The 14,689-nt window shown below is 37.9% G+C and overlaps 1 protein-coding gene across 1 annotated transcript; it reads left to right on the top strand.

Annotated features, from left to right (window-relative positions):
* The first annotated feature begins 618 nt into the window (after positions 1 to 618).
* Positions 619 to 3,336, top strand: LOC143861303 (uncharacterized). Its single transcript, XM_077372238.1, has 4 exons — positions 619 to 927; positions 1,013 to 1,279; positions 2,837 to 3,124; positions 3,232 to 3,336. Exons 1-4 carry the CDS (start codon positions 619 to 621, stop codon positions 3,334 to 3,336), a joined length of 969 nt encoding a protein of 322 aa, XP_077228353.1.
* The last annotated feature ends 11,353 nt before the right edge of the window (positions 3,337 to 14,689 follow it).

Raw genomic sequence — 14,689 nt, 5'->3', positions numbered from 1 at the left:
GAAATCAGGGGTCGAAGACCACGAACACCAGAGGAACTCTTTAATCACAGACATTCATCACTCCCGAATGTAGTGGACCGTGCATTCGGCGTCCTCAAGAAGCGCTTTAGAATTTTAAATGAGAAACTGATGTACCCATACGAAAAACAGATTGATATTGTTCTAGCTTGCTGTTGTGTCCACAATTTCATTCGAAGGGAGATGGCAGATGATGATCTTCTTGATGACGTCGATCTAGAGTTACGAGCAGTGGTCTCGCCTGAGGAAGAAGAGCCCGTCCCATATGTTCCACTTAGTAGGGTCGATGATGCACGGGAGGGGACTACGATTAGAAATGAATTGACCACGACTATGTGGAATGACTTTCAACGTTGATTTATGTTTAAGGTGTTTGGTTTTGTTGGTTGTTTATGGCTTGACCTCATATGTATCGCCCTTTTTTATGTTTATGGCTTGTTTGTAGCATATTTTTAAAAGACAATAAACTCGTATTGTATGGTCTCATATTATGTATGGTCTCATGAGTTTCTCGTTATTGTATGGTCTCATGAGTTTCCCGCTATTGTATAGTCTCATATTTTTAAATAATTCTATCTCATGAGTTTCAATTCATGTAGGATGGCCGCAAGTCGCGTGGGTAGGAACCATTTCTGGAATACTGAGATGGATAAGGTGTTGGTGGATTCATTATTGGAACAAGTATTGGAAGGGCATAAGATACCCAATGGCTTTAAAGATGTCGCATACACAGCGGCAAGCAGAGCAATGAATAGTCGATGTGACGAAAGAGCATATCAAAAATCGAGTCAAGACCCTCAAAAAGAAATACGTGGCCGTCAACACTATAAAAACACACCCGGATTTGGCTGGGATGACGTCAACAAGAAGATCGAAGTGATGGAAGATGTCTACAATGCTTGGGTCGCTGTGAGTACAAAGTAACATCTTTGTTTCATTTGTTAATTACTGTGGGTCATAATATTTATAACTATTTTTTCCAAATTTGTTGTAGGTTCACCCTGAACATAAGAAATATTTTGCAGAGAAACATGTGTTGATAGATGATTTTTGCCACATTTTTGGCGAAGACTATGCCACGGGTGGGTGGAGTAGGGATGACGTTGCCCCTAGTCAGGAGGTGCAGAGTTCAGCACCGCATATAGATGATTTGGGGGTTGACGATACCCCTGAGACTGAAACAATTTCAGAGTCTCCTATGGTATTCGAGGAGGAAATCTTGGCGAGGGCTTATGAGTACCTCAACTGTAACCCTACGGAGGTTCGTGCTTTTATGAAGTACACCGTGGAAAGGAGGGAGCGCTACTTGTGAAGGAAGATGGAAAACCTTGAATTCTGAGTGGTTGCGGATGTGGACGTTAGGGGTGGACATGAGTCGGTTCGGTTCGGTTTTGGGGTATTCCCATAACCGAACTGATCCCCTATCGGTTCCCAAATTTGGGAACCGGAACTGAACCATGGTTCCACAGAACCGAACCGAACCAGAACTGAACTCGATCGGTTCGGTTCGGTTCGGTTCGGTTCTGGGTTTACCCAAATCACAGTGCAAAAAGAGTTGAATTGAAAATCCAAGAATTTGATCTGGATCCAAATAACAATGCAAAAAGGGTTGCAAATGTGAGAAATCCAAATCAAAATCTTCTCGGCAACCAAAAATAACAGGGCCCAAGTCAATCTTCTCGGCATCCAAAAATCTTCGTTTGATTAAGGCCCTGTTCGTTTGATTAAAGGCCCTATTCATAATCTTTAGGCCCTGTTCTTTTGAACTAATTAAAGGACTCACATTTGATTCTCAAAATCCAATAATAACAGGGCCCAAATAATTGTAGGGCTCACAAGTCACAACCGAACCGAATCACATTCGATTTTCAAAATCCAAAACAAACAGGCCCAAGTAATCACCCCTTTCACGTTTTTTTTGAGAAAAAAAACATAAAAGAAATAGAAAAAATCCATACCTTGCAATGAAAGAGAAAAAAGTAGTGAGCTTTCTTGTTCTTCTTCTCTTTAAATCTTAATGCTTGAATAGTTGAAGGCAGAGACATGGGAAGGGAGACAAAGAGAGATGAAATCTAGGGTTTTCTTTTCACCTCTTTAGCAAATAGCAATCTAGGGTTTCAAATTTTCTCCTCCCTTTACGTAAGTTAAAAGTTAAAACGGGGTGCCTTTATTAGTTTTTTATTCGGTAAAAATGAAAAAGTCAAAACGTTAAAATAAAGCGGTGGAGGGGGGGGTGATTTTATCCGTCTGGGAGGGAACATCACTGCCCTTTCTAATTTTTTTGTTAAATGTTAGTTTTTTTAAATATAAAGAACTGTGAACCGAACCGGTTCGGTTCGGTTCTGGGTCCCAAGACCCCAAACCAAGAACCGAACTGGCTAATGTTGGTTCCCAAAAAATGGAACCAGAACCGAACCACAAAAATTTAGAACCGAACCGAACCGAACCAAATAGGCCGGTTCGGTTCGGTTCTTTGGGTTAGACCCGACCCATGTCCACTCCTAGTGGACGTACATAAACATGTGATTGTTGGATGGTTCTGGATGTGGACTTCATTTGGACAGGATCATTTTTTTGGTTGGCTTGTCTGTTCTTTTTGGTGAACATGTTTATGTACTATTTTTGTTAGTTGGCTTGGACTTATAGATGTAAGGACTTGGCTTGGTCTTTTTGTTATGCTATATTACGGTATGCTTCTTATGTGGTGTTATTTTTTATTATACGTTGCAAGCCCCATTCCATGTCGTGTTTGGGGCTTCTTTTTATTTGCTACATACTATTATTGCTTTTCAATCTTTCACTTTGTATGTTATTGTAGAATATAGATATGGAGAATATGTGGAATCTAGATATCGACAGGACTTTGTTAGCCAGCATGGCAAATCAAATAACAGAAGGGAATAGGGTGAGGGATGGATTCAACAATGTGGCATTTACCAATACCGTCATCCATATCAACAATGCTCACAATTTGAACATGGACATATCCCATATTAAGAAAAGGTTCAGAACCTTGAAGAAGAACTACAAGAAAGTGAAGACAATCTTGGAACAAGGTAGGTTTTTTTGGAATTCAACAACTAAGAGGGTTTCTATTTCCAATGAAGTGGGCATAGCACATGTTACGATATGTATGTTTATGTACTATTTTATGTTATATTTTCGTATAAAATGACAATTTTTACATCTGTACTTCAATATTCTTCCATGCAGGAAAATCCTGAAGTGATGGGTATTTTGACAGGGCGACATGATTTGTTCGAGGAATCCCTGGTTGTTTTTGGGGATGATTATGCAACTGGGCAGTGGGCCCGTTAAGTAGGATCTATTGGCATACATATGTAGTTTTTATGTCAAGTCTATGTTGGTTGCCTGATTATATCTTGGCAATTCTATTTTGGCAACTCTATATTTGTGACAATTTAATTGGCATTGTTGTTGTTCAACTCTATCCTGGCAGCTCTATATTTGTGACAATTTTATGTCAAGTCTATGTTGGTTGCCTGATTTATATCTTGGCAACTCTATGTTTGTGACAATTTGATTGGCATTGTTATTGTTCAACTTCTGTTTGTCATGGTTTTCTTATTTTGATTGACTTCAAAGGGTTGGACCCACTTATTTTAGACTAGATTCTATGTTGGCATCATTCTGCATGTCAGTTTGTCACAGTTTCTATTTAACATGTTTCTACTGAGTTTCCCTGCAACAAAACGGATATTTCTGTACTTTCTGTTAGTTTCTGTCAGGTTTCTGTGCAACGAAACGCTCATCTAACAAGTTTCCTGTCAGGTTTCTTTTCCTTCACTTTCCTTTCTGCCACATCAGTTTACTTCCCTTCACTTCCCTTTCCTTTCCTTTTCCGACGAGAGAACTGAGCATTAGGGTTTACCGCTCTTTGGGTTCTATCCACCCTATGGCTGCATCTTCATGTCAATCAAAGAGCTGCTACAAAGAGGAATATACCATCGGCTAGGGTCCTTCCTATTATTTTCCCCCATCTGACATCACGTGTTCTTGGTGAAAATAGAACATTTCATCGGCAAGGTATCGTTTCTCGTATCTGACGAGGGATGCAACTCAGGTCGACTGCGTCGGGTTTTGAAGAACCCTACCCTACCCGAGAAACTACTCGATTATTGGACTCAAATATACATTTACACCCTGTTTGTTTTGGATTTTGAAACCCGATAGCGAGTCCAAAACTGATTGTGGACCCACAATCAGTTCTCAAAATCCAAAGCAAACAAGGCCTTAATTTTGAGTCTAATGATCAATTTTAGACTCACAATTGGTTCTCAAAATCCAAAACAAGTAGGGCCCAAGGACACAAGAAATTACACCCCTAATATTGCAAATTTAAGTTTTAAACTACAATGATTAACTTACAATAGTAGTAATTCCCTAACTCCTCTCTGAATCTTCAATGAGATTTAATGGAGAATATCATCATTTAATCTCCCTATCTCTATCTAATTTTTTTGGTGGCACTAGTAATGTATGTTGATTCCATCGTGAACTAAGTTGGATCATAAAAAAAATGCGGTCCAATTCCTGAGTGCAATTCTCAAAGCTTTCAACAATTGATATCGATTCATATAGTTGGATTGACCTGATATAACATGAATTGTCAGGAATTCCTTGATTTTTACTATGATTTGAGATTGACATGCATACACCATTATCTTTAAAAGAATCTGTAGTGACATTCGCAACTCATCTGGTACATCCTTTGTTGGAACTCTTTATAAGATGCTTTTGTCTTTGATTTCGTGTAATTAAGCCTCTTTTAGAGTGCAGATGATAAGCTAGACTCATGGGTACGTTTGAATTATGCCAATTTGCTAGGTTTATGCCTTTGATTTGTGGTTCTCATTCGATTTTGTGTCTTCAATCCTCCATACTTTATTGGGTCATTTTGGTGCTTGATTTTTGGCCGATCTGAAAGTCACCCTCAATTTATCGCATCATTCCGAGTCCATATGTACTATCAAATTTTCCATTTCTCACGCGTTTGTATGAGAATTGGTGCAAATTTAATTCGATCGGTTGGATCTAATGGTCAATCAAATTGATCGGGGGTGACATCTGATGGTATAGTGTAAATGGTGAGTCCTTCATCATTGATATTTAATCACGTGCAAAGATAAGCCAATTCAGTCGTTGATGCTCTTGCTAGAGATGGTGTATTCGTGGACGAAGCAGAGCTTTTCAATTCTCTCCCACCTTGATGTTTGCTTTGCTAGTCTTTTATCCACGACTGTCTAATTTCTCCTCTCTGTGTACTTCGACCACCTCAGTCTTTTCCTTTGAATAAAATCGGCTATTATTCAAAAAAAAAAAAGAAGCTTAAAGGGTAAGCCCGTCTATGTATAGAAGATCATTGGCATCGAAGATCCAATGCATAAAAGAAGATCGAAGTGCAAGTCACCCAATTTAAACTCAATGATTTCTTAGGGGGTGTGCATATTTTAGATCTCCTCATAAATCAATTTTTTCTCGGATTTTAGGATATGCACTCTTGTTGGTGACTTCTTGCTTATGCAGGCAAACACCTTAGAGAGATCTTTTTATCTCTACTATGGCTTATCTTTTAGGTCATTTAATTCTATAATCAACGGTCCTTGTCTCCACCAATCACACACATCCATCTAAGATCACTACCCTATTATGCTAGGTGAAATATTTATCAACCACCCGATGAGTCACCTAAACCAAGTTGGCTCATCAGCTGATGTAACACTCATCCTCTCTCGAAATCCCCCAATGCGTTGATAATGTTACTTATTTAGAAATTTATTTCCACACAAAATAATTATTATAAATATAATTTGAAAATCAATGCATGTGAGAGTGTACAATGTGTTTAGGGTTTGTCATATATTGATCACAATCATATCATCGCAGATCTCTGATTGAGGGCTGATGGTCACAAGATCAACGCTATGCAGTTGGACCATAGAATTTTGAATATGAATATTTTTGCGCCGAATTAGTTTTCAAGCCTAGATACATGCATATGGGCCTGCCCAAATCCCATTGTAGACACCCCATTTTGCTCTGTTTTAATCAACAAAGAAGTTGGTGTTCTTGTTATCAGTCTTTTTCAGTGTTTTCCATTCCTGTGTCCGTCCCTTATGCTTTCTCAATCTTTCCGATCATTTCCGCAATGTTCCGCATTTTTCTTTTCGCTAAGAGTTGAGAATGGTTATTCAGAAGAATCCAAGCCAGGGGAGAATTCGGACCCATTCGGTGGGCCCGCATTGAACATTTATTGAAATTTGGACCCGTTTGGTGGGCCCGCATTGAGCATTTGGATTAAATTTGGACCGAGTAAGTGGACCCAGCTAAAAGAGCATTCGAGTCATCTATAAAGGTCACTATGGATTTCAAAGATCAAATTTTAAGAAAAAATAAGTTCATCTAGCATGGAATGGGGCCCACATTATGTTGACCCAAGTCACTCACTTGATAGGTTGTGAGTTGGATGGCTCGGATCAACCCCCCATTTAGACTGTTTAAATCATCCTATAGAAGATGTTCAGAGACACAACCGGTTTGCACCATGGCCTATTAATGGACATTTCGGATTGTCCTATGGTAGTCAGTTGCAAGGTGTATCCAATTGGATGGCTTGGATTAGTTTTGGAATAATTTGAAAAAGGATAACCCATTCACCTGAAAGCCCACTAAGATGTACGGATTGGATCATCTAGGGGATCGCCATCTTGGGCAATTTGGATTTTTAGAAAGAGGAATCCCTTGGCTGGTAAGGATTACCCATAAGCAATAAAATATTGCTAAGAATGAATAGCAGCAAGGAAGGAAATTTCGTTTATAAATAACATCACTGAAATAGTATATAGGAAGGTTGCCATATAAGCAGTTGGATATAGGTGGTATTTTGAGGAGGCAGAGAATGAGGGAAAGGCATTTTCTGCATATAAAAAGAAAGGAAGAAGAAAAAAAGAAAGAAAAACGACAGCAGCTTGGAGGGAAGTTTATAAAAAAAAAGGGGGGAAGGATAGATGGTGGCTCGGTTTTGGGCTGGGAAAAGAGGGGAACTCTGTGGAGAAAAGCGGTGGGACGAATTTCTTTTAGCCGAGCTTTCTCTATTCTGCTCCGGGGGTTACAAAGAAAAGAGAAAATTTTTTAAAAAAGAGTGTCGTGGTTTTCTCTTTCTCCCTCTATGTTTCTCTATCAATCCCTACACTTTCTTGGCCTCTCATGGCTCTCACCTCTACATGCTCTTAAACTCTCTCCCTCTGGTCATCCATCTCCCTACATCCTCTACTCTCTCAAGCAGCCTCTCTCGGTGTTCTCTCCCCAGCAGCAAGCCGTAAGTTTTTTTTTTTTTTTTAAAGAAACAAAAGGACGAGAAAACAGAGCTTCCATTTTCCCTATCCCCACTCTTTCTCTGTGGCTCTCCCACTCATCTCTACACCCTTTTGTCCCTTTCATTTTTCTCACAAAAACTCAATTTTTAGAAAAAAATTAAAAAAAAAAGACGAGAGAAAAAACAGAGATACTCTGTTTTCTCTCTCGCACAAACTGTCTTTGCTTCTCTCGCTCTCTCTCTCTCTCTCTCTCTCTACATCTCTCTGTTCTACTCTCTGTTCTATCCTTTCGCTCACTTCCCTCTGTTACTCTCTTTCATTATTCATTTTCATCTCTCTCTATCTATTTCATCTCTCTGTTACCCTCTCTCTCTCTCTCATTATCTCTCTACTTCTCTTTATCTGTTACCCTCTCTCTCTATCTATTTCACACTCTCGGTTTCACCCTCTCTCTTTCTTTCTCTCTATCTCTCTCCCCATCCACTTGAGAAAACAAGAAAAATAAAAGGAAAAACAAAGGAAAAAAGAGAAGAAAGCGGGTCGGATCGTAGTGTCGGCGGGACTTTCGGACTTTTCGGCTCTCGGATTCGGCGAGGATCTCGATCACAGGTAGGTGCTCAATTCTCAGATTTTTCCAGGATCATCTGGTATTTTTTATGTATTTTGCATGGTTTTTAGCATTTAAATGATTTTAACTCAATATTAAATGTGTGTGCTTAAAATCATGATCTGCATGAGTGTTTCAATTCCGTTTCGTCCCAAAATTTAATACAATGATCTATCTAAATAGAGTAAAATAACTATCGGATCGGATCGGATCGGACATTGGATCAAAGGTTTTTTAGAATTTGAGTGAAGAGTAGAATTTTATTTAAAATAATGGCTGAGAAATTATGAAATTCGAAAAAATAGCCATCTCAGGATGATCTATTTTTTGGAATTTTAAATTTTTCTTGTGTTCATCACATCAGAACAAGTTTAAAGGAGGTTTTCCGGAGTCGTAATTTTCTCGAAAATCATGTTTTAAAAATAGAAAACTCTTCAAAAATATCTTTTTGACGAAACAAAATAAATTATATACTAAACGGATTCAAAAATTAATGAAATTTCGTGGGAAACTAATATAATACTGGTAAATTCTACCATGAATTTTTGAGAATTGTTGGAAATGGTTTGGTATGTTATTTTATGCTTTCATTGAAAATTATCAGATTTTGGGAGACTTTTTACAGACATCAGATCATAGATAAAATTCCCACAATTTTTACAGTAGTCTGATATTCTATATTTCTAGTTTCTGTAAAATTTTCAAGTGATTTAGATCTTGTTTCATATGGGATGTAGTGTTAATTCATAATCTGGTCTGAAAATTGAAAAATCCGAAACTGATAGTAAATAGTTTCCAAAATTCATAAAAATCTCACAGTATGTTATTTTTACTTATATCTTACTACTGTAGAAATTTCATTGAATTTAGATTTCTAATTCTTGTAGTTTCTATGTTATTTTTGCAATCTGGTCAATTAACTGTTAAATCAAAATTAAATATGAGCTTAATGTAAAAATCTGTAAAAATCTTCCAGTAAGTTACATCTCATCATATCTTGCTTCTGTAGAAGTTTCAACTCATTTCGAATTCGTTTGCAAGAGTTTCACTTGTGAAATCACTCATATGGTTTAAAATTGATAAAATCCATTAAAATATTGAAATTAATTGAAATTCATCTGAAAATCTCTAAAGAACCTTAAATCTCTGTCACATATTAACTTCTTAATCCATTGAAACAGAAATTTTAGGATTTTTAGATTTCCCTGGAAAAATGGCCAGCGCATCCATAAGCGTATCCCAATTGCAACCGATCTTTGACAATTTGAATATTTAAGCTATAGCATGCTGTTGGCTCTGAGGTTCACTGTCCACAGAAATCCTGAGATATGCCAGGCAATAAGATGCTATAACCTAAGTATTAAACTGCACAAGGAAAGAGCGCACGATTTCCTCCCTTGGATGCCATTCAGGGCCGAAATTGGTGAACCCTAGAACCATTGGTAATCCTTAAATGTCCAGAAACCGAAAATCCTTGAAATCTGAAATTCATTAACTTCAAGAACTGAAATCGATTCATCTCGTGTCTCTCGGAACCATTGGATTATGGTTTCCGTCGTAAGAACCATTAGAGCCCAATTTAGGAACACTGGTGTCGTGTCTTGTCATAAGTTTTAGGGAGTCTTAGATTTTAGGGAGTCCTAGAGTTAGGAGTCCAGCCTCATCACGTACGTTTGCTATGGATAGCAACCGTGCCATAAGTCTAGTTACACTAGTCACCCAATCTTTCTCTAGGACAAGCCTAGTAAACTAGGATGTAGGCTAACCTGCATTAGTCTAAGGAACAACTTGCATTTAGATAAGAATCATATAGCATCCTAGATGAAATCCTAGGATAATAAAATCATCAACTTGAATTAAATAACTCCTCTTAAAACTGTTGAAGCAGTCAAATTCGTCTAGGTCGGTGTCTTAGTTGAGTTAGGCATATGTAGCTTAGCTTAGGTGCACCGAACTACGTCGACTCTGATCCCAGTGAGGCTTGGGTACGTAGGCAGCTTGGATGTCTGATGGCATACCAATCGCGAGTCGGCACTACAACAAATTGTGGTGTTTTGTATATTAATTTTCTTATAAATCTTAATTAAATCACTTAGGATTTTCTATGAAATTAGAATTTTAGGAGAACTTTCACTTAGATTGAATTCAAACAAATAAAAAAATCAAGATACACACTCAGGATCTACATTGAAATTAGATCATAGGATGCATGTTACATAGTTCGCACATTAACATAGAGTTGAATGAGCCATTTAAAATAAATTTAAAAGAGTTAGCTTTAGAGAATCGAAGACCGATTATCGGGCAGGAATGGTGCATGTGGTGGATAACTCCCCATACCTTCCATTCTCATAACCAGGTAGCGAGTCTAGATTTCTGGTTAATTATGGGTCCTAGATCCCACATCTAGGTGGCGACTCTGTCACTCTCTTTTGTGTGGAATTCGGATTGCCTTAGTGATCCCAAGTTCACATAAAAGATGAATTAAAATTGATAATAAAAATGCACACGCCAATCGCGTGGGTACGAGAGACCAAGAGAGAGCGTGGCGGCTCGCGCCCCACCCCTCTCGCGGGATCGGGTCCTACACCCATATTCGGTGTTGTTGTGACTCTGAGTGCCCAAGAGAGGAGTGTCTTGAGGTCCCCATTGACTCTCGGTGATTTGTTAGGAATGTGCAACGGTAGGCCCACCTTGTGTTCACTAGTTCTATTATTTTGAAAAAAAAATAAGTCAGTTGAAAATGACCAAATGAGGGGTGTTTACACCATTCAATTGGACTTAGATTTAGACCTTACTTTTATAACCATTAATGGCTAGTCCACAAATTGAAGCTTGGGTTTGGCTAATCTTATATATATATATATATATATATATATATATATATAAGTAAAGCGGAATCCTCTAAGCTGTGGTGGTGCCACGTGGCACCCTCCTATACACCCAAGTTCTACGTATAGCTATCACGGAATTTCAAAAAAATTTACTTTCGTCTGTTGAGTTTGAGAAGTCGGAATTCTCTCTCTGTCTCTCATAAATCTCTCCAATATCTCTCTCCTTCCCTCGTAAATCTCTTTAACTATATATAATTACTCAAAATGAATGGCACCATTCCATTTAAATCCCTAATTACTCAAAATGTTTTTGACAGGTCTCAACTCTCACGGTTTCAATTAATTTCAATAATTACCCAAAATGTTTCCTTCTACAACAAATATATATTTAATATAGAAAATGCCGCCTTGCATTCCACGTTTCCAAAATTTTCATAAATTGTAAAGAACGAAGTCTAAGTCAGTTAGACTATTCGCTTCCATCTAACGCCCTTAAGAAGGCAGTTTTCCAGAAAATTCCATGTTTGTCGCTGGTGGAACCCTATTTGGGTAACTCTCTCTCTCTCCCTCTCCCTCTCCCTCTCCCCCCCCCCCCCTCTCTCTCTCTCTCGAACATGGAGTTCTTCAGCAGCACTATTCTCAAATGAACGGTTTTTCATCCGTAGTGGCGAAGAACGATGCTAGATATTATGCATGTAGCGGTGGGGATGAAATTGTATGCTCATGTATATGATAATAAGAAAGAACAGTTGGAATCCTATTCAGAACAAGAAAGGAAGACAAGGTATTTAAAAAAATAAATATGATAATTGATTCTTCTTCCCTTTTTTTCATTTTTCTTTTGTTGATGATCTATTTTCTTGGTGATCTACTGAATATGGGTTTTCGTTCAACGATGAGAAACGCCATGGAAACAGCCCAAAAAGGAGAAGCTCTGTGTATAGCGGGTTTTTAATGGGTTTGATCACACATGGGTTTATGGGTTTTTGTTCATTTGAACCATATGTTATGTTGGAATTCTGTTCGGAACCAGGAAGACAAGTGTGGTTGTTGTTGATTCTTCTTCTTCTTCTTCTTTTCCATTTTTTCATTGGTGATGATCTCTCTTCTTGGTTATTTGCTTATGTAACACTCCTTTGCAGGTTTTGTTGCTGATTAGTCCATTTCGGTCTGCTGCGTGGCTCCTTTTGTATGCATGTTGGTGAAAATGAAGGAGCATACGACGATGAAGAAGCTCCTGCTCATACACTATCTTGGATTTTCATGTAGGTTTTTTCTAAAGAAAATGATAACTGACGCAGAATTAATGTATTTAGATTTTTATTTTTTGTTTTATTGCTTGATGCAGCTGAATACATATGCTAAGGAGCTCAAGTAAATGCAACATGTGTCGAAAGGCTACTGCAACTAAAGTTTTGATATTGATCACGATATTCTTGATCATCTACTACAACTAAAGGCTTTATATCAAAAATATTATGGCATCGAAATGATGCCAGTACCTAATTTTTTAGTTTTTTTTGTAGCATTGTCTTTTGGTTCTCTATCAGTGAGGGAATTTGGGAATAATTAAGAACTGTAGAAAATAGGCATGTTTTGTGACAATCAAATGAAGTCTGTTTTGTGACGCAGAGAAACTGAGTATGCATCATTCAAGCATAGATAATAGGCCTGTTTTGTGACAATCAAATGAGGTCTTAATCAGTGATAAGTACAATAGTTGAAAGCATTTTAACAGTTATAGATGCGGACACATTCTTTCTTTGCTTCCATTGAATATATTAGTTGCCCATGCTCTCTGTTTTTAATTCCATCATACGAAATTCATAAATTTTTAATATTTTTAGAGTTTGCATTATGATTTCTATACCACTACTTTTATTTTATTATTTTTATAACAAAAAAAGGAGAGAAAAATAATGAATGTAATCTAACAGGATTTGGTTACGCATATGCCACAAGTATCCTTTCATGGGAGTCTCTTCTATGATCTCTTTATTCTAAGGAAGCCTTCCAAGCTAAAATGTAACTTATATTATTATTATTATCATGATTTGAAAACCAATTTGAGATCTTCATGACGCTGTAAAGCTGAGAAAAATAACACCAACTGGATATAAGCATTTGCACTTTCATGATCATGTGAAACCAGGGAGATATGTTTTAGTTTCTACAGTTTTACATTTACTTTGTGCCATATAGCAATTCCATTTCAGTCAGCTTATCAAAATTATCTATTTTTTAATGCTACCTGTAGTTTATATTTCTTCTCATGCGTTCTCATCTTCTGGCTGAGTTCTATGAATCGTTCATTTCATTTGATTCTTTGTTTTTTTTCATTTGATTTTTTTCTCCTCATAATGGTTATGGCTTATTTAGATGGATATCATCATTCAAGGTTCATCTGATTCAAATTGAACAGGGCTAAAGGCCTGAATATATTTGGATGGATATATCATCGTGCTGAATGGTTAATTCATGCTTAGATGGTTAACTATTGATGATTGCCGTCTTTATTTTTCATCATTCTATTTCCTTTCGATCTATAGTAGATACATCAAATTTTTTGTTCAGCTGGGCTTATTTATTGCAGGTTCAATATATATCATTTTCATCGTAATCTTGATAAATTGTTATACTATTTAGATGGTAGAAAACTGTTTTTTTTTTTTTTCTATATCTTTTTCTTACTTCATCCTACCGAAATATATATGACTCATACAGTTCCTCTGTTCTTTAATCAACTTCCCAAAAAATACCTTTGCTACTTATAACTCTTCAATTTCCACAAAAAACCAGTTTTAAAGCATTTTTTTTTCCTCGCCCCGTGCATCGCACGGGTCTGCAACTAGTTAGAATGATAACAACTCCACAAAGTGCAAAACACTACATAAACCTTGATACATCGTGGGGCTAGAATCATCTGATCAAGGCGGGGTCAACGTCGATGGGCCAGGATTGTGGTCCTTGTTCAGTCTGAACGGATCGCATCCATGTGGCACGTGAAGGATCCGAAAATTGGGTGATAGGGTAACATCTTAAATTTTTTGTCTTTAGAAAGCTTTTTGATCAATCTTCCTCGCGTATGGTGTTCATGCTTGTAAATATTTTTGTCCATCACAAGTTTGGCTGATTGTCCTTGGTCCCATGCTCAATTGATGATTCTAGGCCATTGATGAAGCATGGTGATCATGCCTGTAAAAATCAGAGGAATGCTAAACTCAGGGGCGCCCTTGCATAAATAAGACGAAAGGACGCCCCCATTGGTTGAAAGTCACGAACTCTCATCTCATTTATGGAAGGGTACCCTTAAGTTTAGTATTCCTACTATTTAACACATATCGTTTTCTGTGATGGACGGTTTGGATCAATCAATGGTGGAACCCACTTGCTGTTGCAGATGTCCTACATTGTTAAAAACTTAAAAGACGCAACTAAGAGCGTTTGATTTTCGGGTCCCACTACAGAATGGGCTAGCATTGGATCATCAAAAGGAGAGAGGGGGTGTAGTTATCAACATGGGCATGCAACTCACCGATCTATAGACCTGGCCAGAAGTGACCCGGACCTACGGGTCGACCCCGCCCACCCGTAATTTCCGGGTCCAGGTCCCAAAGTAGTAACGCGTTTAAGTTTGACCCGCAGGTCCACCCTGCCCGTCAAAACCGATCCAGGCTGGGTGGACCCACGAGTGCCCGTTAAAAAGCAAAATACTTTTTGGGGAAGAGGATGTGACGAAAATACGTGAAATCCATGAGGGTATTTTCGTCACATCACTTAAATCCCAATTCCCAACTGCTTTTTCTTCCTGCCAATGGTTATTTCATGCAGATAAGGATTGCCTTGTCCCAAGGCAAAAATAGTAGCAGTTCCCATGCGTGGATAACGAAAAA

The sequence above is a fragment of the Tasmannia lanceolata genome, unplaced genomic scaffold (genome assembly GCF_043159265.1).
Source record: "Tasmannia lanceolata isolate RefF3 unplaced genomic scaffold, GAP_Taslan_0.1 ptg000037l, whole genome shotgun sequence".
In the NCBI taxonomy this organism is placed as follows: Eukaryota; Viridiplantae; Streptophyta; class Magnoliopsida; order Canellales; family Winteraceae; genus Tasmannia; species Tasmannia lanceolata.
This window is presented reverse-complemented; position numbering and strand designations above follow the sequence as displayed.